Genomic DNA, 27,657 nt, shown 5'->3' on the forward strand with positions numbered 1-27,657 from the left:
CCCATGGAAAGAGTTATGAAAGTAACTTCAATGCAACATGGAAAATCTGAGAAGCGTATCCACGTTTTGTCTTTTCTCCCTTCCCCCCCCCTTTATGCACTGCAGATCCTAGTTCAGCTAAAATTGAATACTGTCTCAGCACAGGCATCGTAAACGTAATTATGAAAACAAACCTCTGTTTTCATGATTTTATTCTGAGATGCATGTGACCATTGTGATTGAACTAGACCTGCAATGTAGTACACTGCCATTTTATCGAGGCTTCCTGCTAATGAGGCATGTAACAGAAGAGAGGAGGACTTTTCAGTTCCAGGGCAAGTTTGCAAGGTGGCACTTAAAGAACTAAAATGGATTTTTACAGCATCACATTTCAGAATGTGACATTTTATATGACAGCAGGACTTAGCAAAGAGTTCATTTGGTCTTTCTGGTAACTCTCCATCTGAAGTCATAACCTTGTATATAATACGGTATTTGATTTTGCAGGTGGTTATGTTACAATAGATTTTTATGATCTGTCTAGTTATATAGGTAGCATTCATCACATGGCATCTGAGACTTTAAGTAGAAAACAAACAGCAGGAACACATTATTTTTTATTCAAGTTAACACCTTGAATGATGTCAGAGGAAGTTTTGCTTAAGACCACAAAATCCCCCAAAATGTTTTTAAAGGTTAGTGGAATATTAGCTTGCATAAGAATTTAAGGCTTTTATTAAAAATAGGCCGAGACCCTCTAAAGGACAATATTTATGCTCAAATTTAAACATATATTTGAATTAAGTGACTTATACTAAAGCATTTCTTTAAATAGAGTGTTGTGCTTTCTAAATAAGGGCCCTATTCTAGGGCCCTAGAAGTAAAGCTTCTCTTTCTACCTTACTGTGCATAGTAGAAAAGTATAAAGCAAAAGAAATTGTGGATGAGAGGAGGAAAATATTATATATATGAAGTCTTTCTAAAGTTTTTAATAGTGCTTTAATTTCAATTGTAGAGTTTAAAAGCTGCAGCTAAGTGATAAACTACAGGAAAAGCATTTTAAAATAAAGTCAAAGCAGCAGCAGCAGTTGGAAACCTAAAAATAGCCTAGTTCTAGCCTTAGTGCTGTATTAGCTATATAGTTTAGCAGGTATGCTAATGTTGTTTCTGCTTCAAAGCTGCAGCATTATTAGTGATTTAGAGATTTCTGCCCAGAATCCAAAGCCAAACATTTTTCTCCTATATTGTTCATTTTGTTGCTCTCATTTTCACATTCACTGCTCTAAATTGAAACATTTCTGTTAGTAGATTTTGTTTTGCTTTTTAGGCAACTGGGCTGTGATAATAAATTAGTTTGAATTGGAAGTATGCTTTCAATTTGATTGTGAATTATTTCAATATCCCTGACACTGATCAGGTAGCAGTTGTTGGACTGCTGCCTATTAGACATGTTCCAAGAATCAACCAAGCCTGACCTTCCTTAAGTAACATTTTCACACAAACAACAGGTCGCTTTGTGGTCCCAGAGTATATTATTATGTAAATACAGCTTTCTGACAGTAAATAGTTTTTTTGAAGCACACAGACTGGTGCCTCAACCTTGAAGATGATGGGGAGGCAGATTTCATTTGTTTTTTCCATTAAATGTACAGAGTAAGCTTACACTGACATATTAGATCTGAATGATTTTGCCCTTTTTACTTTCAGTCTTGTTTTCATTTGACTTTGTTTGCTTGGGGTATTTTGTTCAATTTCCCTGCTCAACTGAACCCCTTTCTTCAGGTAGAAGAGAGCACAGGGTTTAAGTTAATAGATGGTTTGGGGATTTTGTATTGAAACAAGCTATCAGGAGGTATGGGTCTGGTCACCTAAGCTCAATCACAAAACTCTTGTCTAATTCAGCAGTGGGAATTTGTTTTCCTACAGTTATCTTGACATCGGTGCCTATATGCCAATGTGCAGAAGAACATCACTGAGTATTGGGAGTAGATGAATGCACTAGGAGCATGGGATGAGATGAATAGTTCTGTGAGCTCCTCTGCATTATCCCTATGCACAGACACTTAATGAAGAGACTGTGAGCATTATTGACATTTATTCAGCTAGTTACACATTCTTTGGCATTTTCTCTTAGGTTGGCATTACATCTGAAGCTTTAAATTTTACACTATTTTACTCTTTTAATTTCTTAAAGACAGTAAAGGGTTCCAGATCATAGCGTTAATTTAAGCAAACTCACAAACCCCTAACATAAAGAAGCAAGCTAGAAGAACAGCATTGCGGGACATTAGGATTAAGTGTATTTCATTAAATATTATGTTTGTTGTCTTTGTCCATGATGTACTCAACCCTATTTGGCAGGTCAGCATGCATGCTGGAAAGACAGGGAGTGGTTGGGAGGCAAGGTTATTATTATTAATACAATCAAACAAATGGAAAGTTAAAATGTCAGAAGCTCTACCAGGAAATATATCCCTTTCTGATACTAGCAGATGCTTCTGGAGTAGGACTTGTTTGCTTTAAATTGTTTGTTTATGTTTGTAAATGATCCTAAGGGAAATAAAAAAAAAAAAGGGTATCTGGCTACAGATCTTAAAATTCCTGCTAAAAAGGCAAATGTCCAATGTCTTTGAAGTCCGCTCTACAGCTTGTTAAGTTGCTTTAGTTGCTGAGAATAGATTTGATTTTATTTTTTTTAAATAGTTGCCTTATTAAAAGCTCATTTAGTGAACAATTTATTGCTGTACCTCTGAGAGTCATGAATTGGAACTGCATGTAGTATGTGACTTCAATTTCTTAATGAGTCACTCCAAATGAAGAATCAGATATGAGCTTTTGTTAATAGTTTGGCTGAAAAGAGATTTTAAAAAGAGATAGAATCAAGCAGTATAGAGAAGTTAGTAACACTATTGCCTAGAAATGGAAAATGAGACTAGAGGTAGCTGTAACTTTGTTGTTTCCTTAGGAGAGGCAAAAATAGTGCTGTTTGTCTCCTAGAGATTGAGAAGCCTACAGACGGACAAATAAGACCACTTTCTCCCTTGCCAGCTGACTGTGAACTAACTGGGTTTTAGTTAGTGCTTGACTAATCTCATTAGAGATGTTTGCTCCTTTTTTTTTTCAGAATTTCTGAGATCTCAATGGAAGTTGCTGAAAGTGGTACTGTGTCTCGGATGAATCCTCAGGCTTACTTGATTGAGAAATGTGACTGCCCACTGGGTTATTCTGGTTTGTCTTGTGAGGTACAGTACTAACCTGGCTTCCAGTAAAAGGCTTTGTACCTTCTTCAGTGCATTCATTAGTAAGGTGTGATAAATAATTAGTGTGAATTATTTTAACTGGCAACAACTTTCCCTTAATTACTTAGATTCTTTCTTTCTCAAGTATCTCTCTCAAAAAGGAATTTAAGTACCTTTTTTTGCTTTAGGCAAATATGCCACTGAAACCATTACAATGGCTCAAATACTTAGAATATAGAGCAGTGAACCTTACTGGGTCAGCATCTCTGAGGCTGAATTGTGTGGCTGATGCTGACTGATCAAGCCACAATTATTTGTCTCCAGTGCTGGTATAGACTCACATAAGAAGATCTTGCTCAGTCCATACACAAAAGCTTGTCTCCTATCAGATTTCAGTACCCCTTATATAAGTGATCCTGCTGCTTCTAAAGAGGAGTGGAAATTCTGGAACGTGGTCCAAATAATGTATTTAGCTTTATTCTTAGAAGCAGTTGAATCACTGTGTGTTAAAATAAAATAGATCTGATACTAATGGAAACTTTTGTCCTGAACTGCTGAAGTTTGGTAAATTCCTAACTCATTGAACACTGTGAGAAAAGTGTTGGTCAACTGAATGAGCTTGGTGCTCCTTGTACAGGAATAGTGGTTTTTTACTTTTGTAAATATTTTCATTCTGAAGATTGCATGTTTCAAAAGTAGCCAAGTTTTATAGAGAATCAACTGACTTGTATGCTGTTGTAAAATGGATCTTACGATAGGTACCAAAGGAAGTGTTTAAGATGTAATACGTTGAATGCAGAATAGAAGTTAATATTTTTAACTGTCTGTGCTCTTGATGAGTAGACTGGCAGACTTCTTTTGTACAAAACACTATGTTTTCATTTTTAGGCAGCACTAGCAATTCCAAATGCCTTCGCTGCGATTGCTAGGTGGAGGTAGCAGGGAACAACACCTCCGAGTGTACTGCACATTCCTCAGAGATCCTGACTCAGTAGCATCTTATAAATGGTTCCCCCAAGCTAGCAGTGAGAGAAGATTTGGAGTGAGTAAATGAAGGGAAAGATGCCCTGTTATCTGCAATAACTCTGCTCCCTTCAGATGTTATACAGGATTTTGTTACACTCAATGAGGCAAGAGGAACAGTGAGTTGGTAGGAAATGTGTGCAAGGAAGTGAATGAAGTCATTTTCTTTGCACACTATCTCGATAAGAGCCACCACCTGAATGTGTATAAATGCACATATGAGAAATTAACGGGCTCCAGCATTTGCTCAGAAGTACAGATTTTTTTTTTAATTACTGTAACAAATGGTGTTTTCAAAGGAAAATATACGATAATGTAATTAGAATGTTATTTTAATTCACACCTACCGGAGGCTGGAATAAGTGTCTCTGTTGCAGCCTTCATACTTCATGGTTAATTGTGTGATCTTCACATGCTCATAACTTCTTTTATTTTTAGTGTGCTCAGTGAAGGTTATAGTGTGTTCCTTGAAGGTTTATTTAATTTTAGCAGGAGAAAAAAGCATCTGATATTCAGGCAATTTTTAAGCAAATGCTAACAGGGTACATGTATCTGTTTCATGATTTATCCTGTAATTGCATTGTAAGGACTATGTGCACAGTTTTTACTAGAAGTGACATTTATATAATTTTTTTTTTTCTTTAAATCCAGTACCAGACTAAAAAAGCAGTGGTAAGAGTTTTCCTAATGGCTACTGCTGAAAAACTTCCAAACTAGTAATGAAAAATGTAGTCCACTTCATCTTTTTTCTGTGTCCTGTTTTATCTCAGAAATGCTTAGATCAAAATAGGTGAGAAGAGTGTCAGTAGCATATCAGAAAAAAACTGTTAGAGATTGGATCTTTTTTTGAGGATGTACCATATATTTATACCCCAATCCTGAAGTCACTCAGAACTTGTAAAACTGTGCTTTGTACATGCTTGGAAGGACTCTTGTGGGGATGAAGAGGGAGAAAAATATTAGGAAATTGTGGTAAGAAACAAAATTACTTTCATTTGAGATTATTTATCTAAATTGGAATTCTTCACAAACCATGTAAAAGCTGATAGACTGTTTCTATGCTTGAAGGATCTTAATGTAGTCTAAGTCAAAATAAAAGGGGAAAAGCAGAAGTGAGTTAGATTACTTTCTTTGTGATTCTAAAGAAAATAATTGTGTTTATGCTTTTTCCATAACTTAGTCTCCTGGAGGTTTTGGCAATGCTTATAAAACTGTCAAGAGTGGTGTCGTATGAATAGAATCTAGCATGTCAGCTAGTACTTGACTGAAGAATCCTGTTTCTGATCATGAAAAGTTACTTACTCTAGATTCTCTTTTGTTTTATTTTACATTAATTTTATTTCTGTGTGAAAAGTGTACTATTCCCATTCTTTCCCAAAAGCAGAAATTGTGGTCAACAGTAGGAAATGACCTCAGCAGCTTTCATAGGCTCCTAGCACCACTAGGTGGTGGGTTTTATACACGGGATGAGTGACTTGTCTGAATTCACTTACCCCTAATGGTCTGAACTATCAAAATGGTCCTGTTTGTATTTTTACACTGCCATAGCTGTCTGCTTTCTGGGACCTGTGTAGACACTTTCATACACTTGCATGATAAGCCTGAAATAAGGATCAAGTCCTTGATTTTGCATGTGTCAGCTTTGCTAGTAATTTTTGGGTTGCTCTCAGAATTTTGGTGCCAAGCTGGAGTAGAGGAGACTGTGGTAGATAAACTTGATTTGGAGCTGATAGTCTCAAGACATGGAAGACCTTTAATATTTTGAATTCTGTACTTTTACGGTCTTTAATGAAATGGCTATAAATAATGCAGCCGTACAGCCATTTTTTTTTTTTTACTATTATCATTTGGCTTTTGTTTGTTATCTGTCAGGCAGTATGTAAGCAGATATTAGCTTGTCAAAACCTGAAAAGCTCACCAAGGGCAAAGGAAACAGAATCATCATGCTTGCTCTCTGCAGTCCATGCAAAAAATGTATTTTGAAAACAAACCTTATTCTTAAGAAATGAAAGGAATGATGCTTGATGCACAATGAGAACAGTGAGGTGTTCTGCATCTGAATGAAAGGTCTCTCAAGATGTAATATGAAAAGCCTGATGCCAGTGGAGAGTGCTCCAGGGATTTTTCAGCAGTGTTTCCAATTAGGGCTGGCTCTTGTTATCTGTAAAGTACTGTATATTGTTTGTAACACAGCTGGAAGCCTGTCAGGTTCTTTTCACAACTTGTAAAAACTGGTGATTGTAAAGATGAGCTTGCAATGCTTCCCATACCCAGTCCACTCTATAATGATCTGTTTTCTTCTGCATCTTTTTTATTGCAGTCATGCTCTCCAGGATTTTATAGGCTTCCATCTCTACCTGCGGGAAGGACACCTGCTCAGTCTTTAGGTGCCTGTGTTGTATGTCAATGTCATGGACACAGTACTGTGTGTGACTCTGAAACATCAATTTGTCAGGTATTATGTTTCTGAACTTATGCACTACGTTAACCTTAATGTAAAATTCACAAGCTGTGTGACAGATCTAAAAAAAATAGAGAACAATATTTTAATCCAATTTTGTTTAAATAGCTTTTGTCAAAGTTCAGCTGGGGTTGTAAAAGCAACCCTTTAAAGTTTTATATTCTGATTTTCTAGAATTCAGAATATGGAGCGCTTTTTTTCCCCTCCGAATTGCTATTTGTGTAAAAAGAAAAACTAGATACCTTCAAACTAAAGAGGCAATAATGTACTGTGTTTTGTACAATAAACAGAACAGTACTTTTATAGGTAATAATACATGTGACCTGATACAGTAATACTGAATTTTAATTTATTATTTCTCCTGCTTCAACAGCTGGAACAAAGGAGGGAAAGATGGATGAATGGGATAAGAAATTCCATAGAATACATCTGGCTAGCTACAGGCCTCTACTCTTTCTCCTTGCAAACCCATATATAACTCAGCAGGCATTTGATAGATGCTTAAAGCAAGCAATCCCTCTGCGAATCATATCAGGGAGAAAGAAATTATGAATTGAAATAAGTTTGAATCCCTGAGGCTGGGAACAAAATGTTGTCTGCGTTCTTGTAATTATCAAATACAGCTCTCATTCTGTCTCCTTCCTCTGCAGAATTGTCAGCACAACACTGCTGGTCACCACTGTGAGAGATGTGCGCTGGGATTTTACGGCATTGTCCAAGGCTCTCCGGGTGACTGTCAGCCTTGTGCTTGTCCCCTATCTATTTCTAGTAACAAGTAAGTAATCAAACTCATGATGCAGAATTACCTTTCCAGCAAGCAGGAACTTTGTTTTGGGCTCACTGTGTCCTTTTTCTAATGGCTACAGGAGGATGCATCATGTAAGCCATACTAAAAAGTTTTGTATCTGTTTTTGCTAATTGATCTTCCTTTAAAAGTTGAAAATTGCTCCCTTGCTAATTTGTGATGAATAAATTAATAAGTGCTAGAAAATGCAGTACTCAACAGATAATGAACGTGCATTATAAAGGTATTCTCACAAATGAAGCTAGTGCAGAACTCAAGTACAATATAGCCACAAGGGAGCTGTAAAAAGTCTTATGCTCATATATTATGTTGGTATAAATGTGTAACAGTGCCTTTCTTGTTCCACTGTGGAATTTATTGATTCCTTATTTAATGTTACATGAGTTTTAGGCAATTTGTGAAAGATAGAATAATTTAAAAGCAATATAGTTATTGCAGCATAAATTTTATTGGTTGCTTTATGCTAATGAGCCTTGCCATGATGTCTCCGCATGTGTTCCCAACAGATGATACTTTAACACTTGAGATTTGTTTGTTGTTTTGCTGAGAAGCTCTTAATGATATTTGGCACCATACCGTAGTACTGCTCTGAAAGGATTTGTGTTTCACGATTGTTCTCTTGAAAGGTTAGAAGAGTTCCTTAAAACCCTTTTTGTGTGATTTGTCTGACCTTTAGGACCTTTTAGTAAGTATTTCAGCCAGTATATCTGAGAGTTTTGGGGTTTGGTTTTGTTGTTGGTTGGTTGGTTTTTGTTTTTTTTTCTTCTTTATTTTCTAATTTTGGGGTGTTCTGAAGTTTATTTTGAAGGAGGGAATCACTTTTTCAAACATCAGTAGCTAAACACATCCTGATCTTTCATCCACAACAAGTGTTTTTAAGACTTCCAAACCTCATAAATACATAACTGAGAACAGCCAAAGCAATTATAAAAGGGGCTTAAAGAAATACCCTTTATCTCACAAAGTTATAATGTGGTCTTAGCTGCAAGGTTTTCTGAGTTGCACCCTTTTTCATTAATGTTTTCTGTTATGACTCGATTATGTGTGCTACTTACTATTATCAAAAAAGGATATTCAGGCTGCAAAGAACAAGACTGGCCAAGCTTCTCAGTTTTGCACATGAGCAAACACAGCGGAAAAAACTTTTTCTGTTAATAACTGGCAGGAGGAATTTTTTTTTTTTTTTTTTTTTTTTTTTCTGGGACTTAAAAACATTTGGTTGCCCAGAAATACAGGTGTTAGATCAGAAAATGAGTAGGACTCTTCACCTGGTTGGTTATGGCACCCTGCTACAAGAATTTAGATGTAGTCTCCACACTGTGGTCCAGAAGTCACTTCAGTACCTTATCTAAAAGCCAATGTAAAACACAAGGAGTGTCACTGGAGTGCTCTACAGTTGAGAAATGTGTGGACTTCAGGTAGTATGTGTGTCTTGGGTCCACACTCAAATTGCTGAGCTGCCTGGGGAAGGTGGAGCAAACAAAGAGCCACATGGCCTGCATGGTTGCAAATGATGTCAGGATGTTGTGGCATGCTTACATAAAAGTGATCATGAGGCTTTTTTGTTCAAATAAACATAGGTGAGAAGTGAATAGAACCTAGTGTCAAATTAGTAAATACACTTAATCATTAAATAGTAATATGATATCTTAGTAGCAGTTGAGAGAGGAGTGAGACCTGAGCATGTCCAGAAACAGAACTGCTTGGGTTTTATAGAGCTTAACTCAGATTGTCTCTAGATGTCATGGATGGGATTTCTACTTCTGTTAGCTGTAGCCATCAAGAATCTTGGTACCTGTATAGTAAATGCAGAGACAGACAACTATACATCTCACCCATGTTAAAACTGAAGAAAACCGCTATTGGAGAGAGGGTGAGGGAAGAGAAGTTTCAGATGTGTGTATATGCCTGTCTGTGCATCTCCATTTTCCACTGCTAATAGAGGATGCATGAATAGCTGGTTTAGACTACATGCCTAACTTTTAGATGGATAGGCCTGGGTGTCAGAGATCCAATCCACTCCATAAAGCTACAGAATTAGGTGGAAAATGAGGCTATCGCATTTTGGATTTGTGTGTGTGGTGCAGCTCAGTGCATCTCTTCAAGATACTATTAAGGAAAAAAAATCTAACTACCTGCAGTAGTTATATAGTAGTATGGTAGTTGAGTAATCATAATCTGCATGAAATGCCGATGGCTAATGAGCTATCTCATTAGCTTATTATGTCATGACTGACATGGTAATATCTGCGAATTAGTATAGTGCAATTATTTTTATTTATGAAATTTTAAGTCCGCTAAAGTTTTAAATACTGTTTTTATACTCCTGTACAATCAGCAGTCAGCTTCAAACACAATGAGCTGGGGAAAAAAAAAGAACAGAGCGAATGAATTGTTCCTGGGGGTGTGGATCTATTTTTATAGACCTGAAAATGTGTTGGATAATGAGTTTGTGAATAATAGATCAATTTGTTTACCTTTTTTTGCAAAGTTGTAATTTTATATATTCATTCAAGCACTATTGATTTAATGCATTATAAGCAAGTTAGAGTAGGAAGCTGACTGTACTGTACCAAGAAGGTGCTCTGGGCTCACTGCTAGCCACCTCTGTGCTTTTCTGGTTCTTCCACAAAGAGCTGAAAGAATGTTACAGTATTCCACCATTTTAATATTTAATTGTGGGTTTTTTCCCCTATCTGCTGTTTCTGTTTGTTTTAACTGTCTGTGCAGACACTTAAGGCACTAATATTCCAGCAACATGCTACTTTGCACAGTCCCCATAGGTACACACTGCAGTCACTACTTATTAATCTATGTTACATCTTAGTAAAATAATCTAGTGTCTTCTATGATTAAAATACGATCCTTCCCTGACATGAAGAGGGTAGCTTTTAGGTTTTTTGTCTCTGTAGGACAGTCTTTTCTCTTTAGTACACCCTTGAGAAGATCATCTGACACTGCCTTTTTGGAAGATTCCCTGTGGCTATGACTGTGGGTTTTTTTTCTCCCTCTTTATGTGTCTGTGTCCTGGCTTATCTTCTTTTATTCAAACTAACGTTAAATCAGACTGGAAAGGCTAGATGTATGTTAGCTCAGTTTCTTAATCTTTTGTTTCACATCCTTTCCATTATTACCTTTTCTGGATCACTGTGAGTAACAGCACCATTCAGTCACACAAGCCTAAAGCATGGGTGTCCTTAACTCCATCCCCTCTGATACGACCCTCATTGGTTATACCTTCCAGCATTTGTCTAAATTGTGCCAGCATCACAGCAAGGCATTCACAAAATACTTAACGAAAAGGAGGGATCTCCCACAGGTACTTAGATATGAAAATGCTGCCATTTACATTAAGAGTGGAGTTTACTGTGGGCCCTTCTGCACAGCTGGCTAGACAGAAATGATGCAATAGACTGAAAAAAAGTTTTTTATTTGCTTTTGGTTTAGTTTCAGCCCTTCTTGTGTTGCGGAAGGACCTAGTGATTACCGGTGTACTGCATGCCCACCTGGATACGAAGGCCAATACTGTGAAAGGTAGGATGAATGGAAAAAGAAGAAAGAGGAGAACAAAAGGCAGGCATGACATGAATGAGAGCAATGTCCCTCAATACTATAAATGTATATTTACTAATGTTTAAATACATGCCTTTGAATAAGTTCTTTCCTCTTTATATGTTGTTAAAACTCAGCCATAATAGGAAATTTTTATATATGCTCCCTGTAAATTGATAACCAGTGTTATTTATATCACAGATATTGAACTAGTATTACTTTCTTATTTGTGAGGTCTTTTTTCCCCCCTGGGCCTCAGAATTTAAACTGAAAAATATGAAATTTGTCTAAAATTAGATACCATTTTTATAGTGTGCCTTGATGTCACTCATACCCTTTGTTCTAGTCACTAATGTGTCTTCATGGACACTGACTGTGAAAAACACTTACATATAAACATATTAGTGACCAAATTGAAAATTAATAACCTAAACAGCAGCTGCTGTCTGATCCATAGAAATGCTGTGGGATTAAGATGATCAAAATTAACAAGCGTCTACTATAAGATTTCATTCTAACACAAAACATGAGTGGCTAGTGGGGAAAAAGAAAAGGTCTATAGACCAAACATTGCTAATGTAGAAACTTTCCTGTTGTAGTATAACAGAAGTTTAACTGGAAACTCTTAGGGATGTGGAATCACTTTTGCATACTCCTTCTATCCAGACTGTTCCATGTCCTGGTTAAGAGTTATTATCAGTTTGTTGGACAGTTTATGACATTTTTGCCCTCTACAAATGCATACTGAGTCATAAAGCACCAAAGATTTTCTTAATGGTTCATGAATTAATGTTCATACACATTTGGTTTACAAGCTTGCCAAGTGTTCATTGTAGTAACTATGTGTCTCGGTTGGCCAAACCTGGTTTTGTGTTTGCAATATCTAGATGTTCTTCTGGCTACGTGGGAAACCCACAAACTCCAGGAGGATCTTGCCAGGAATGTGAGTGTGATCAATACGGTTCCCTGCCTGTCCCCTGTGATCCTGTCACTGGACGGTGCACTTGCAAGCCTGGATTCACAGGGTGGAAGTGTGCTGGCTGTGAACATCGGCACGCGCGTGATGGCATGAAATGCATTTGTACGTATACTAATGCAATTTTGGAGACTTTCTGATTGTGTTTGTCGTATTTCAGAAATTCAGCCCTGCTTGTGCATCAGTCAGTTCTGTGGGTTTCTTTGAAAATAGTTACCAGGATTTTTACTACTTTGGCCTTCTAGTCTTTTTTTTTTTCCCACAAGCCTTGAGATGTTAGGAAAACTCAGTATTTTTAATATGCTCACTGAAAATTGACAATAAGGCTTTGAAGGAATTATTTTTGTGGGTTTTTGAAGTCTGTAGTTTTTCTAAATGTTGTCACTGCTGTTGTGACAATATTTGCTCTTAGTGAATTTTTTAGTGTTGTCCTAAATGTTTAACCATCATTTGCAATGTTCTATGCCATGGGTCAGATAGAAAGTTTTTACCAAGGTTTGCTTTGTCATGTTGGTTCAACAACCACCCATTGGAATTTAAAAGACATAAGGAACAGCAGTACAGTATATCCAGGAACAAAGAACTTTCTTTGTTTAAAATAGAAAACTAATAGCCTAAAACACCAAGTTACATTTTATAGTACTGGTATCTTTTCTCTACCTTAAGTTTTGATATGTATCAAGTGTCTTGTCTTTTATTATTATTCGGAATTTTTTTCCATGAAATTGGATAGTGTTTATTCTGAGCCCACAATCTGATTTCCTGTGGTATTGTATGCTTATGTTGTATCAAAAAAATGCAGGTAGCAAAACCTTTCTAGAACACTTAATGCCTTATTTCAGTCAGGATTTACATTTGTCTTCTCCGTCTCCCCCAGCTGAGTAGGAATTAATTTTATTGTGATCTCTTTGGTGTTTTCCTCCTCTCGAGGCCATCATTGTTCATTTTAAAGTACAATACAGATGGAGATCCAGTAAGCCTACAGTATATTATATTTCTTAATCTGTGCATCTTTGAATACATTGGCAAGGCACAATGAACTGGTTTTGATGCTTTACCTGATTTTTATCTGTTATAGAACTTTAACTGGAGCTTTTTCATTTGGTTTACTTTTTGGGTTTTTTTTTTCCTATGTGATGGACATGTAGCATCAAAGCAAGTAGACACCAAAAAAAAGTGCCCTTCCCCCCCCCCTCCCGAATGCATTCAGTCTTTACCATAATACCCAGATGTGTACAGCTCTCTAATATTAAAATCAACTGGTAGAGCTCAAAAAAATTGCAAATATTTTAAAAGTAAATTGGAAAAATAAAGAAACCAAAGACGTGCTAAAAATGGCTGGAGGCATCATATCAGTCAAGAATGAAACGTGTGGCTTCTTTGAGTGGTTAAAGCAGAAGACATTGGACACATAGGGTTGGGGACTACACAGTGCAGAACATTGTTTCTCTCAGCTTAAGGGTTGTGATCAGCTCTCAGAGAGTGACCTAGCAGAACTAAGCTTCTAAATGTGACTATTGGGTTCAGTGCTTTTGCATTTGTCCTGATTCCCAGGTACAACTCTTCTTTGAAAATGAATAGAGAGATTATTGGCAATATAGACATAAATACTTCTATTTTTATATTAACAATAATAATATGGCATTGGTTCATTGATGACAAGCTTAGTGTACTTAAGGGAAATAAAGTTCTAATGCCCTGCAGTGGGATGTAGTTTAGGACTTAATTCTGAACTATCATCTATCTTAAGCTCTGTTTTAAACTACAGCAAAATGAATGCAAACAGAGTAAGTAGCTACTTTGCTGAAATAACTACTCTTTGGATTCCATTTTGTGGCTAACATGTCAAGGAGAATTGTAATCACCTGTTGGGTCCATAAATGTTACAGCTACAAAATTTTAAAATAAGGACTGTGCTTTCCAGAGTGTCATCTAAATGAAAATTACTTAATTTTATTACACCCTGAATACCTGTTACATTATCTACAGTACTGGCCAATGTTTTCAATCTCAGTCACCGCTTAGTGTGGTTTTTTACTGATCATTTACCTTACCAGTATTCTGAAAAGTCTTTTGAATATCCAGGATGGCAGAGCTTCTTTGTACAAAACAGCTTCAGTGCAAGTTATCATTTGTAATGGGTTTCCAATTTGTTAATCAGAATATTTCATTGTGTGACTAATAAGGCTAAAAATCCTCACTATGAATGGGAAAACTGTGTGCAAGCAAATCAGATTTTCCACCTTTTTGCTTTGAAAGATGCGGTTCACTATAATCTCTGATTTAACTGCAATATATTCATGTCCGGGTGTTGAAATGTACCTATACTACCTGTACCAGCATTTTTACTTTAACTAGATTATCAATTTTCACCGTAAAAACAGTCCTTTGCATGTGCGTATGGACATTTTATATCATTGCTAGAAGTGAGGAATTGAATGAAAAGATTTTTTTTTTTTAGTCATAAAAGTAGGAACCACCTATAGGAACAGATGGGAGGTAGTTTGTATCTCCCCTATTACAGGAACTAGTCTGTTACTGTTGTCACCCCATCAATAATACCCATGTCACAAATTGCAAAAACTGCAATTAAATGTTTCAGTGGACATTTTATGCCTATTTGCTCTAACTATATGATATTCCCCTTTGTTTAAAGGTTCCTCAACCTCCATATTACTCCAAAACCACTTTTGCTGATGCAGGGCAATACCCCTGACATGGTAGAAAGCCATCCTGATCAATAAACCATTTACCTTTGTAGACTGTCGTGGACACAGGGGCTGTGACAGAGAAAGGGAGTGTGGCAAGCATAGACTCGGTGGGAATTTGCCTGTGGTTAACGTTGTCTAGTGTGTCGCAGGCTTCATTCAGAGTACAGCTGTTTTCTGATAGGTTTTCATTGCTGCAGCCCCTAATGTGCTTTAATAGTCATTGTGTTGTCAAAGAACCATTAGAAACACCTTTTGGGGAAACCCTGAATCTTTCTTTCCTTACTCCCAGAACATTTATCTGTTCCAATCTGAGTTTAATACAGCTGAGAATTTGATCCTGTATACAATACATTTTTACTTTTGTCTATCAACCACTTCCAAAATACTCAGTAAATTCCCTTCTGACTGGCTTCATTTATAGCAAAACCTTAATGGTAATAAAAATAGTGATTAAGTAGTCTTAATATACAGAAAAGTAATGCCATGTGCAGAATCCTGTTTGCAGTTCAATATTTCAAATGAGCTGTATGCATGTATCTCCTCCTGCTCATTTGCAGAGTTCCATTTCAAACAGTGCAATTGCACTGTACCTGTGAGAAGTGTGAAGAACCCCTGGTTAGGTGGTAAAATGGTCTAGCTTAAAGAGAATACATGCAAGTACAATCACCCATGTTTGAAAAAAATGTAAGTAGTATAAAACGTACTGTGATTAAGCAGTCCAATGGTAGTATGTTACAGTTAATATTTAGGAAAGTGAAAACTGATTTTGAATATTTAGCAAAGAATAACCATCTGAATAATAAATTTTTGGCAAATTCTATAACAGGTCGCCACACAGTATGACATGAAAGCTAAGTAATACATATTTAAATCCAATTAGAGAAGTATTTTAGCCACAATATCATAACATATTATTGTTTAAATATAACATATGTAGTTTAACATGTCCCTTACCATAAGTATTCAAAAGACTTTAGAGTGAAAATTTGCTATGAAAAGACAGAAAAAAGCCCCAGATGAGCACATGTGTTCATTAAAGTGATCTATTTCTGATATATCTGTTTTACCAGGTTCTTCCTGGGTTTTTTCATAACGTATCATTTTTCAGTTGCTTAGTGCATGCCACTTTTCAGTGCTGTATTATAACAGGTATATTTTAGAAAACGACAGGTAAAATGGCAAGAAAATATATATTTTTAAAAGCCACTGTACAAAGGGGAAGAATTTGTTTACTGCTAAATAACAATGGAAAGATAATTACAGGCAAATGACACAGACAAAATTCACTTCCCATTATATTCTTAGAACAGAACAGTATTGTTTTCTCTAGGATGCCATTAGGGAATGGAAAATGATATCCAAAAAGCAGATTATTTTTTTTTTTTAGTAGTAGTAGTACAAAAAATGATATCCAAAAAGTAGAATTTTTGTATAATACAAGAGTCTGAGTGGTCTACTGCACGTCATAAAAATATAAATTTTTTTGCATTAGTACAGTTAATAACTGGATTATTTCCCCACCTAAAGTGACCATCTAGATTGTCATGTACAGATATTCAAATTACTCTGCTGGTGAAGGCTTCCTTATAATTTTTGGTCTCACTTTCCCTTCTCTTTTGAAACAGTGAGTAGACAATAAGAAAATCAGTGATGATTACAAACTAATTTTAATAATGTTGCCAACATCCTTGTATACTGTCAAATATGACAAAAGTTCTTCAAAATCTTCTCTAATGTTTAGAGACATTTATAGTTTTTACTACAAATGAATTGTCCTTTAAATGATTGATGCCCCCTTATGCATCACTCGTTTATACCATAATAAATAAATCTCAATGTTTATTTTGATGACAGTTGTCAACTGGCAGTTGCTGACTGACCTATAATCACTACAGTCTGGAAGATGTATGTTTTCTTTTTTCTTAGTTAAACCTCACCATTCCAATCCAGAACACAGCTGAGTTGCATGGTGAACAGAGGCAGCCTTTCCTCAGTTCATCTGTACCCAGCATGCTCAGGCAAACTGAGATTATCAATCTTGATTAATTTTAAACTTGACTGATATTTTACACATACATGCAAGAAATATGTAAACAAGCCAAAGCATGTATTGCTCTCTCCTCATCCTTCCCAAGGAACTTTGACCTTAGCAAGCTGAAGGAGAAAGGAGCTACAAGGGGTTCTGTTATACCTTGTGATATTCCACTTCAGCTGTGGAGTGCGTAGTGTATAAAATGAAGAACCTTAGCTTGCAGAGTTGTTAGAACAGCAGCTGTGCTTGCTACTGAACAACGTTTAGGGAAAAAAAAATTATCCTAGTGAGAACTTCAAGGCTTTATTGTTAAACCTATGGCAAGTCAGAACTCGCCTTCTGAATGATTTCAGGGCAGCAGTCATAACTACAATGGGGACTTCAGAAAAATTTGGCTTCAACATTTTGAGGTCTGTTGGAACACAAACTGCAAAACCGTTTCTCAGATGTGTGCTGCTGTCACAAATGTTTCTTGGGATCAAGCAAAAACCAAAATGTAAAGCAGCTGATGTGGTCCTGCTGTATGATATTAACAGGGAACAGGAAGAAATCATGACATAGAGAGATCAAACAGATGTTTCATTGTTAGGAATTTTTGTGTAACTCAATCTTGTGGAAAAAAAAAAGGGTCCTTCAGCCATGCTGCAGTCATCAAGCTTACATCTTTATGAATTTAAATATTCAATATTTGTAGAAGGAGAAAATTAAATAATCATATTCCTTTAACACCAGGTCTTGGACACTTAAATATTGTACTCTAAGTAGACTGGTGCTTGCAATGAGAGGGAGTTTTTTTCAGCTGCCACTCAGTTCTGCACCCAGATCTAGCACACTCCTAGCCTTTGGTCCTGGCAGAATAAGGTTTTCCCTCTAAAACAGGGAGTAGCTCCATGATTTCTGCCCTTCCAAATTCAGATACGCCGAGATGCTGTCTCTGTCAGAGGCAGATCTTGAAGAATCTGTGAAAAGTAAGCATCTCCTAGCTCCTACACAGTCCTTAATTCATCAGGAGCTGGGAGCTTCTTATCACAAGCCTTCACAGAGCAAGCTGACAAGAAAGATACTTTGTGTAACACTAGATTCTGAAGCCTTGGACTAGCGTCTGCTATGTTCTGAGTTTAACAGAAATTGTGCGCCCTTATGGCACATTTGTAAGCATCAAACTTACCTCTGTGCTGGACAACTGCTTGCTTCTCTGTCTGCATGAGCTTAATAAGGGACAGGCACCCCTACCTGGCACAGAAGCTGATAAACTATCAGTTGTTCTCCCTTCTTTTGATGCATGAGCTCCTGTTGAGTTTAGACCCACACTCCAATGTCTTTGGCTCAACTGAAGCACTGTATGAACTTAACAAGTACTGGCCTACATCAGAACCAGAAAATGAGACTTTCAAAATAACAAAAATCGGAAATAAACCCGAATCAAGTACTTTAGACTCTGATTTAGATCTGAATTTTTCCAGATTTTGGAGGCATATTGCTCGTACAGACTCCCTGAAATCAGCACCAATGGTGAGGAAGCTGAAGTTTTCAGCTCTCTACAGGGGTTTTGGAGCACAGTGGACAGTCTGTTTATTATTTGGTGCAAGAGCAGTGCCAAAATGGGAAAAATGGGGTAACAGCCAACAAATTAACAAACCTAACAATAGTTCAACACTTCATTGTGAAGAAACAGGAAACTAATACTGAAGAGTCACTTGCTGTGATAGGATACCACTTCCTATCAGACATTGCATGGTTGCCCCTAGACCAAAAATTACCTAATCATAACACAGTCTTCTGAGTCTTAACAGCAATGAATGTATTAAAGCAAAATGGTGTTAAGTAATCACTCAATTGTAGGAACACATTGGCTCAGACATGTGATTCCTTTTTTTGTACATTATCTTCTCTTTTTATGATGGAATAAGTGGCTAGATGCCCATAAATTTATAATGTCCTTCATTAGTTAAGCAATTATTAAAAAAAATAAATTTCTTTAGCATGCATACTTTGGAGATGCTTCTCACAAGAGGTAAGTTAAAATCCTTACAGGACTTACTGTGCATGGGAAAGTGTGGTAAAAATGGAAAATGCAATAATTTGCATTAATTGCTGGCTGGGCTATTGTAATATTGACCGCATGATTTGCCTCTTACATGCTTGCACTGCTGTAATGATCTGAATTTTTAGTGCTTCATTTGTTAATATTAGATACAAATTTATCCTGACAGTTTTATAGATAGACACAGAAGTATTTAGTCTAGCAAAATATAATCATGCTCTTGAAATATTTCCCGTAGCTATAGTAGATTTCAGACTTTGTATTGGAGTAGTCCTGTCTCTGCTCAACTGCGGTCCTCAGCTGATGTCATTCCTCTTTTCAACCTGATTATCATGCAAGATGTGTTAATTTATACTGAATGTTCACTTGTCAATTGTTTACTCATTGAGAATACTTCATCTCTTTATCAGCTCTTGATTTTTTTCTTATTGGTGTGAAATGAGTTTGTCTTTAACATATAGCAAACCTTTAGCATTTTATTACCGACCACTCTGACAGTTATGAGGGTGAATAGATTTAGCTTGTTTCATCAGGGAAATAATGTATCAGAAAAAAACAGCCAACAAAAAACCCAACTCTTTTCAGGTCTGAGATCACTTATTTGCATCCTGTAAAATAATTATCAGGTCTACTTACCTTCTTGACCAGGTACAGAAAAGGTGTTCATTATATAAAATATTCAGTTTGCTGTAAAAGTTGTTTTTCCTTTAATTCTCTCAGACCTTTAAAAGCAAGCACACAGATGACAAGGGCTGGGATGTTAATAAGCTCTTTTTTTTTTTTTAATTTAACGTGGAAACATAAACCATAGTGTATCATGCCCACAGTTAACAATTGCAGAGAAGTTCCAGTGCAGTTCAGCTTATGTAACAAAATATTGTGAAATAGGAGGAAGAAGTCTGCAAGTGGAAGCAATGAAAATGCAAAAGGAAGTCCTAAATAACAGTATCTAACTTTCTGCACCCACTTCTTACTGCACTAATCCATCACCTATGTTGTCTCCTTTTCAATCATCACATGAGTTTCATGGTGTATTAAACTAGTATTCATTGTTCTTCATTTCTTTGTATTTGACTCAACTCCTTGCTATATTGAACAGCCAACCTACAGAATAAGAACAACTTTTGGATAACTCTGAAAGCTTTAAAGAAAAGAAAAATTTAATCTACATGAAGAATAGATTTCAGGGGGAAAAAAATGTAATTCTTTGTTGAAAATTACTTCTCTTTTTCTACAGAAACATACACATTTAGTGTGGGTTTTTTAGCCGTTGAGCTGCCTAGCAGTGTTGCTGAACTAAATAATTACATACTTCTAAAACTCTAGGTAGAACCCTCCATATCTCTTAACATCACCAGTGAATTCCTTGTTTCACAGTTTGCTCCATCTCCTGAGTTTGTTTGCCGGTTCTGTGTAGTATTTTCATCCAGGGAAAGAGAATGGCATTCCCACAATCAGTTCTAAAGGATGAAGAATTTTCCTGTCTGCAGTATAAATGATACAAGACATTAAGGTTATAAGAATTTCTTGTTGTAATCAGTAGAAAGCAAGGGGGGAAAATGCAAATTCATTTCAGTATATGCAGCACAGACCACTACTTTTCATGAGAAAGAGTATTTGCAAGAAAGGAGGCATACATGAAAAGCTGGTTAGTGAAAGGAGGTAGGGAAAAGCATTTCTTAAAAGGAAACTATCAGTAATTTTAACTGGACTCTTTCTACTGTCTGTATTACAAGTTTAGCTTGCTTGGCCATGCTGTTATGTAGCAATAAAGTATGTGAATTGTAAGATTTCTTTAGTTTTTTCTTATGATCAAATTCACAACCATACTATACTTCTTAAACTGCTCCTTAGATTTTTCAAGTTACCTGTACACTTTTCTCAAACTTCATCCAAGTTGATTGTCTAATTTAGGATTTCATATTGGCTAGTCCATAATGGACAATGTTAATTATTTCCTATTTTTGTGAGGTAATCTTACCATTTTTGCTCTTCATGTTTTATATTAAACTGTACCATTACCAAGTCTTTCCTGTTCCCTAGTTGTTGTTTCCATGTTTTTTCTCACACTATTCTTTTTCGGGGGTAAATTATCTGAAATTAGTGCTACCTCTCACAGAATTGTAAGTGTGCCATAAAATTTCTAACTGAAATATATTTCTTAAACACTTAGCAGGAAAAAATAAGCTTTGCTGTTCTTACTCCCAGCTTGTGATGATGAATGCACAGGACTCCTTCTCCGTGACCTGGATCAGCTAAACCAGATGATTCTGAGTGTTAACCTTAGTGGTCCACTGCCTGCTCCTTATAAAATGTTGACTGGTTTTGAGAACATGACGCAAGAATTAAAGGTATGTTCACAGTGTTCAGATACATAAATAACAGGGCCTCAGTACAGCTATACTTGAATCTGTTCAAACATACTGCCATGAGTAGGTTCAGGGAAGAAGAAAAATTCAAGATTTAATTACTTCAAACTTGCTTTGGTTGATAAATAATCATTACAGTTATTTATTTTGACTTGTTTTAATAAATAAATCATGCAGCACTAATTTATGTACACATATGCAAGGAACTACACTGCAAGAACAGAAGAAGTCATGTCACATAAAATGAAATGGTGTTCATGGTGGTGGTCCATAAAGCAGTTACGTATTTTCTATATTGTATGTTCCCTACCATACTTACAGGTTGTCCACTAAACTATGTGAAGCTGTCACGATCCCTGAGAAAAGTATGTGTGATGGATGTGACACAGGAGTCAATGGCAAAACAAAGTTCCTTACCCTAATGAAAAGGAAAATTTTGATGCTTCTCTACAATATTTGGGAGCATTGAGATCCATTAAAACAGACTTTCACTGTTCCTCCTCTCTTCCTCAACAGCATTTGCTTTCACCTCAGCGAGCACCAGAGAGACTTCTTAAGCTAGCACAAGAAAATCTGGATACCCTTGTGACAGAAATGGATGAACTACTGACAAGAGTAAGTCTATGATCACACTGGGGTCTATGGGTTTGGTTAAGGCTGCATAAAGACAGAAATCTTCTGAATATGAACTAAATATAAATGAATAGATTATTTACAAGGTGCTTCTCAGTCTTAGTGTTTGAAATGGCAGCAAGTCCTCTGACAACCTTTTTTTGTGGACCAATATATCGAGATGCATTTTCTGCAAAACTTTACAATGATGCAAGAAAATTTTATAATGCTCATGCAGAGCATCCAAGAATGAGCCAATATGGAAAAGCTGACACTAAAGGAAAGAAGGTTCTTGATAGAGCATTTATGGACTTTCTCATAGCTTCAGCTACAGGTTATGTTACGAACCTAATGGCAACAAAACCATGGGATTACTACAGTTTCTCACATCTGGTGCTTTTCTTTGACTGGCTGAGGCTTTCAGAAACTGAACTGCCTGGTTTCCTTCCTTTTATTCTGAACATCAGCACTGTCTCTGTAAGGCTATCTGCTCTCTGCATCAACAACATCGTCTCATCCCTTTGTTGATGCTTTCTGCATCAACAACATCATTGCCTTTGAAATCTCTGGAGTCTGACTGTCTCAAGATAGTTCTCAGCCTTTTTCTCTGTGGGATCGCCTGTTGCAATACAGGTAGTCTGACTTCACTCAGTTACTTAATGGCCAACCATCTCAAGCACATTATAGGAAAAGTTTTGCTGTTTTGCAGTTTCCTTTTCCATTTTGGGTTATCTGTTGTGTTGGCTTGTTTCTCCAGGAGCTGTAGAGCAAATGGTGGCCTAGCCTGATTCACTTATTTTTAAGAAATTTTATAGCAAGGCAATGGAAGTCTTGGTTTAACAAATAACAATTTCTCATTAAGAGTCAATGAAGGAAGTAATTGAAATGGGGACAATATTTAAAGGGAGAATTCAAATATATGCACAAGGTCTGTGAGTTTAGTTAAGTATATGTGTTCTATATTTCATTTATGAGGGTAGTGACAGTCTTCTGGATTTCAATCGATGTGCTATTTACTCTTTTTATTAGGAAAGTTTTATTTCAATATAGACCTTATTTTGGTCAGTAAAAGACATTGTTTAAGAAAATAATATTAATTCTGCCACCTAGTGGAGAAAAAAATAGGACACTGGACCAGCCACAATAAAAATACAGCTGTTCAAAATACATTAATATGAAGAACTAGCAAAAATCTTACTCATGAGTTGTGCTACCCTGCATTCAAATAGCCAAATAAGGAAAACGTGGATTACTATACTGATGAATTTACACCTGAGAAAATTTACCCAAGCCCCATAAGGTTTTAGCATCCTGTCCTAAAATCATTCATGGCTTACAGAACTAAAATTCTCAGAGAAACTTGTTTGTTTGTGTGGATTATATTAAATTTTTAAGATATTAAATCATGGGTAGTGCGCAGGAAAAGCATCTGTAGTGTGTTTGCGTATGCGTGTGTATATGTGTTTGTCTATATACACCCCCCACACACATGCATACACAGGTATTTATCTATATGTACTGTCATTGTGAGTGTAAAGAAAGCTTGTTTTTCCACTTCTGTTCGATTTTTTTTTTCCCCCCCCAGAAATAACTATGGTAGTTTTAATTCTAGGTGGATTTTTAACTCATGACAGCCTGGCAAGAAGGGAGGATTGTATTTCTTGTATTAAGATTTCTGAACCTTAGGCTAAGACAACTTTTTTTCCTTTGCATAGTTGATTATTTTCTAATTGCTCCTACCACCACCAAAAATTAAATACATTTTAATCCTCCGTGGAGATGACCTAGAATAATGTTGCAATTCTGACTTTCTGTAGACTAGCCTTGGAAGGAAAAATGTCGAAGGTGTAATCTTAGTTTCCCTTTCTGCAATTTCCCATTGCAGCAGTAAGTAGCCTTATGATTTCCAGTTGTCCTTACAAAGAGTTGTTAACTGGATTGCAGTTGGTTTTTTTTAATTTGGGGACTGGCAACTGGTGGCAAGCCCTGTCCTTCTCTTTCTGTGTTTGTAAATAGGATTAATGTCCCAAAAAGAAGAGTTGAGTCCTGATGTAGTGTGTTCGAGTCTCATTCGCAAATTAAGATACAGCTGATAACTACATAATGGCTAACACTTGGAGCACATTGTGCAACTATAGATAGCAAAGTTTTTCCCTGCATCTGATTTGCAGGCTCACTAAATTTTCCAAGTGAAATAAGTCGTGATGAAGAAAAAGGTTGATGAGAATCGGTGAGGAGTTTGTTTCAATGAAAAAAAAATTCTATCCATTCTAAGATACAACGTAGAAAACAATGGTATTTAGTCATTACAAAACCTTTGGGGTTTTTGCTTCCCTGTGGTCTCTTTTCAGCCACTGATCTCTTACATCAGTGCAGCACTTTTTTTCTTTTTTTATCATATTCTTTCCTTCATTCAGTTTTGCCGTACAGAAGATCCTCACATCTTCCCCACACTAATTACATTCTTATATGTTTGCATGCCCATTCCCACATCTACCACCAGAGGCAGACCTCAGACTCTTCCTTTCAGCACACTGCTTTTAATCAAAACCTCCTCTTCCCTTCCAATTAGGTACCTTCAGAGCCTTCAGGAAAGACAGGGATCAGAATCACTCCTCTTGATTGAAATACTTCTTTTGACTTTGTAACCTCTTTCATATCTCCTATACTGCTGAATTTCTAAAGCTCAAAAATTTCTGGAAGTAGTAGCAGAGGCAACATAGTTTGCAGTAGTTGGAAGCATTTGAAGGGAGAGCCAAGAACTTCCATCTGTACAGTGAGGTCTGTGTTTACTCCTCCTTCTGTGGTCTGCAGCTCAGTAGCTGGAGAAATTCCTGTAGGGCTCCCCTCCACATGCCTTCCAGAGGCGTTTCATATGGCTTGATTAAGACCTCAGACTAAGCACACAAACAAAACCAACACAAAAGCGTGTGTGTAATTGCTAGTACTTGCTAATAGCCTAAGTTGCTAAGTGGCTAATAGTCTTCAGATTGGGACGAGGCCTTCCATGGAACTTTCATCACTATAAATACAAGCTGTGAACATCACCAAAGCAGGTTCACTGATCTCACATACTTTATTTACTAGTTTCAATGGTAGGGAGCTCATTTATGCCAGAGTGTCTTATTTGTATCCAGACTTCTTGAAGACTCATTCCAAACGTTTTATCTGGGTCTGCCTGACCCTTATTGCTCCCCCAGAAAGAGTTTGTTGTGCCTGTTTAAACTGTTAGGAGATGCTGAAGACTGACCTTATAGAAATGGTGAACTGTAGTAAACTGAATATATAGAAAATGAGTAGGACTTTATTAACAAATGGAAACCTTTAATTAGCCATGAAATGGCTAAGTAGAGTGTGAAGGATGTTTGCCATTTAATTTGGTCTGTGGAGTTAAAGCTAGACCAGATGATAATGAAGTGAAAGGTTATTTTTCAGCAAAGCAAATTGTGGCAAAATACAGAAAGCCTTCAGTGAAGCTGAATGGGATTTAACTACTAAAGAGAACTGTCACTGAGAGGAAATGAAAACTGTTCGATGACAGATTAATGTGCACACAAATGTTGTATGTGCCATTCAGTCACAAATATTGAGAGGTTAAAGTGGCCAGTTGGAATTAACATCAATGTGGAAAAAGTAATCAAAACTAAGAAAAGTATATGTAAGTTATAAAACAGCATTTGTGTAAAGGACTTAGAAATATTACAGCATATAATAAAAGTGAATGTGAAGACTCCAGGCAAATAAAACCAAAAGAATAAAAGGCTGATTGTGGAGGATTTGACAATAAATAATAAGGTAGTTCTCAACTACATGAAGAATGAAATAACATCAGAAATGCCAAGCTGGATTGGAGCAGCGGTCCATCAAGACCATTCTGTAATTTTGCCTTTTTCCTATCCCAATTGCTTCTTTCAGCTCACTGTGACATTATTTTAGTTCTGTATCCAGGCAGGTAAAGTGGGTTTGTAAATCCTAGGTAGGGATGATGTAGGGATGAAATAGAACTGACTTGCCTCCGTCAGTATGGGTTCTTAATTCTTCCTGTATAATTCTATTTACCTGAACCATTTTCATATAAATTAACTTCAGAGTAACTACTCTGAAGTAGACTAAAACTGTAAGTGGTATGATAATGCCAGGAAGTTTATTTCAGAAACCAAACTGTCATGTTATATCTCGAGGGCTTCCATCTAGAGGCTAATCAGGCAAAAATAAATGTGTAAAAGTGATACTACTTCTCTTTGACTAATATTGAAATGTGTGTGTGTGTGTGTGTGTGTGTGTGTGTGTGTAACTGAGAAAACAGTTTGTACAGCTTAAGTCAGGAAAAACTTAAGCTCATTTTGAATTATTGACCTTCTAGTCATTTATTTCCCAGAGACTTGAAAGATCATAATGCCTTGATTTGAGACTTTTCTTGGGAATGCAATCCCCAAATAAAAAAAGTGGGGTTTTTTTGCTTTACAGTAGTTTGACAAGCTTTGTTGTTTGAAATGGTCAGCTCCTTTGTAGTAAAAATGGGTGCATTTTATAAACAGGCACCATGAGAGCTAACTAGAATGTCTTAAGACGATTCCCTTCCTCAGAATGTTTTCCAGGTCTGCAGCAGATGTCTGTCTTCATCCTGCTGCTGTGATTCAATAAAATTATAAAGCATTTAGTTACACACAAAAAAATAAATTACTGAGCCCCCCCCCCATATGTTATAAACAACTTCAACTATTAGAGCTGAAAAAAAACCAAAACCCAACTCTTTTTTTTTTTTTAATCCCTTTCTTGGTTTATTTAATGTATTGATTTAAAATTCTTCTTGCTTGTTGGCATGAACTGTCTCTTTGAGAACACCTCCGGGGAGGAAACAAAGAGGTCATGCTATCTGCTGCACTTTGTCAATTGAAAAGTGCACAACTGTGAAACTATGGAATGTATTCCCTGAAGAATCTATTAAAAGGCTCCAAACAACATTTCTTTAAGCAAATTCAGTGAATAATTTCATCCTGTCTCCTTCCGTGTACTGTTGCACACAACTAGGGTTTCTAAGAACCTAAAATAAAGCCTTCCAATTTCCACTTAAAGGAAAAAGTAATAAAATTTAATTGTGTACTCGAACAGATCATGTCATTTCCCATGCATCTGATCAATAATTCATTGATTTGCCTTTTGCCTGAGGAAAGTTTTGAACATAGATTCAGCCGGTAGGAATATCGCATAGTGCAGCCTTGTCCTGTTTTTAATTATATTTTTCCTGAATTTGGATCACTAGGCTACCAAGGTGACAGCAGATGGTGAGCAAACCAGGCAAGATGCTGAGAGGACTAATGACCGAGCAAAATCTCTTGGACAGTTCGTCAAAGGCATTCTCCAAGCTGCTGAAGGTATTTGAGGGGGGGAAGAAAAAAGCCAATTGTTTCTCAAGAAAACTGTAGGATGGTGGGGAGAGGGTCTGTGAGACAGTGAGAAAGTCTATGCACTGAGAAATGTCATGTCCTTTAAATGTTGAGTGAAGAAACTACAGTCATCTTCACTTTTTCCATTCTACAGATGCAGTTTATATAAACAGCGTATTGGCAATTATGAACAAAGATGAGCAGAAAATTGAGTATGTTCCTTCAGGATTTTTGCAGTTATTTGAAGAACTATTATGTTGTAGTAACAAACAGGGCTTAGCTTTTGTTTATTTTTCAAAGCAGTTAAAAACATGTATTGGTAAAAAAAAATTGTTGTAATTTTAGCACTTGGTACATTAACACTTCATCTTAATTCCCCAAAATGTCTTCAAAAATACATTACTACTTGCTGTTAATGAACATCTGCTGCTTGGAATTTGCAAGTGGCTCCTAACCCTACTGAAGTA

The 27,657-nt window shown here is 36.5% G+C and overlaps 1 protein-coding gene across 1 annotated transcript in view; it reads left to right on the plus strand.

Moving 5' to 3' along the window:
- The window catches only part of LAMA2 (laminin subunit alpha 2), a 303,552-nt gene that overhangs the window by 189,583 nt on the left and 86,312 nt on the right, over window positions 1-27,657 (plus strand). The window contains exons 29-36 of the mRNA XM_026844883.1: window positions 3,104-3,221; window positions 6,562-6,696; window positions 7,353-7,477; window positions 10,955-11,041; window positions 11,947-12,140; window positions 21,031-21,173; window positions 21,708-21,806; window positions 27,067-27,178. Of these exons, the coding sequence (XP_026700684.1) occupies window positions 3,104-3,221; window positions 6,562-6,696; window positions 7,353-7,477; window positions 10,955-11,041; window positions 11,947-12,140; window positions 21,031-21,173; window positions 21,708-21,806; window positions 27,067-27,178 (1,013 nt within the window). The remainder of the gene's footprint in view (window positions 1-3,103; window positions 3,222-6,561; window positions 6,697-7,352; window positions 7,478-10,954; window positions 11,042-11,946; window positions 12,141-21,030; window positions 21,174-21,707; window positions 21,807-27,066; window positions 27,179-27,657) is intronic.

The sequence above is a fragment of the Athene cunicularia genome, assembly GCF_003259725.1.
Source record: "Athene cunicularia isolate RWA chromosome 3 unlocalized genomic scaffold, athCun1 chr3_part1, whole genome shotgun sequence".
NCBI lineage: Eukaryota > Metazoa > Chordata > Aves > Strigiformes > Strigidae > Athene > Athene cunicularia.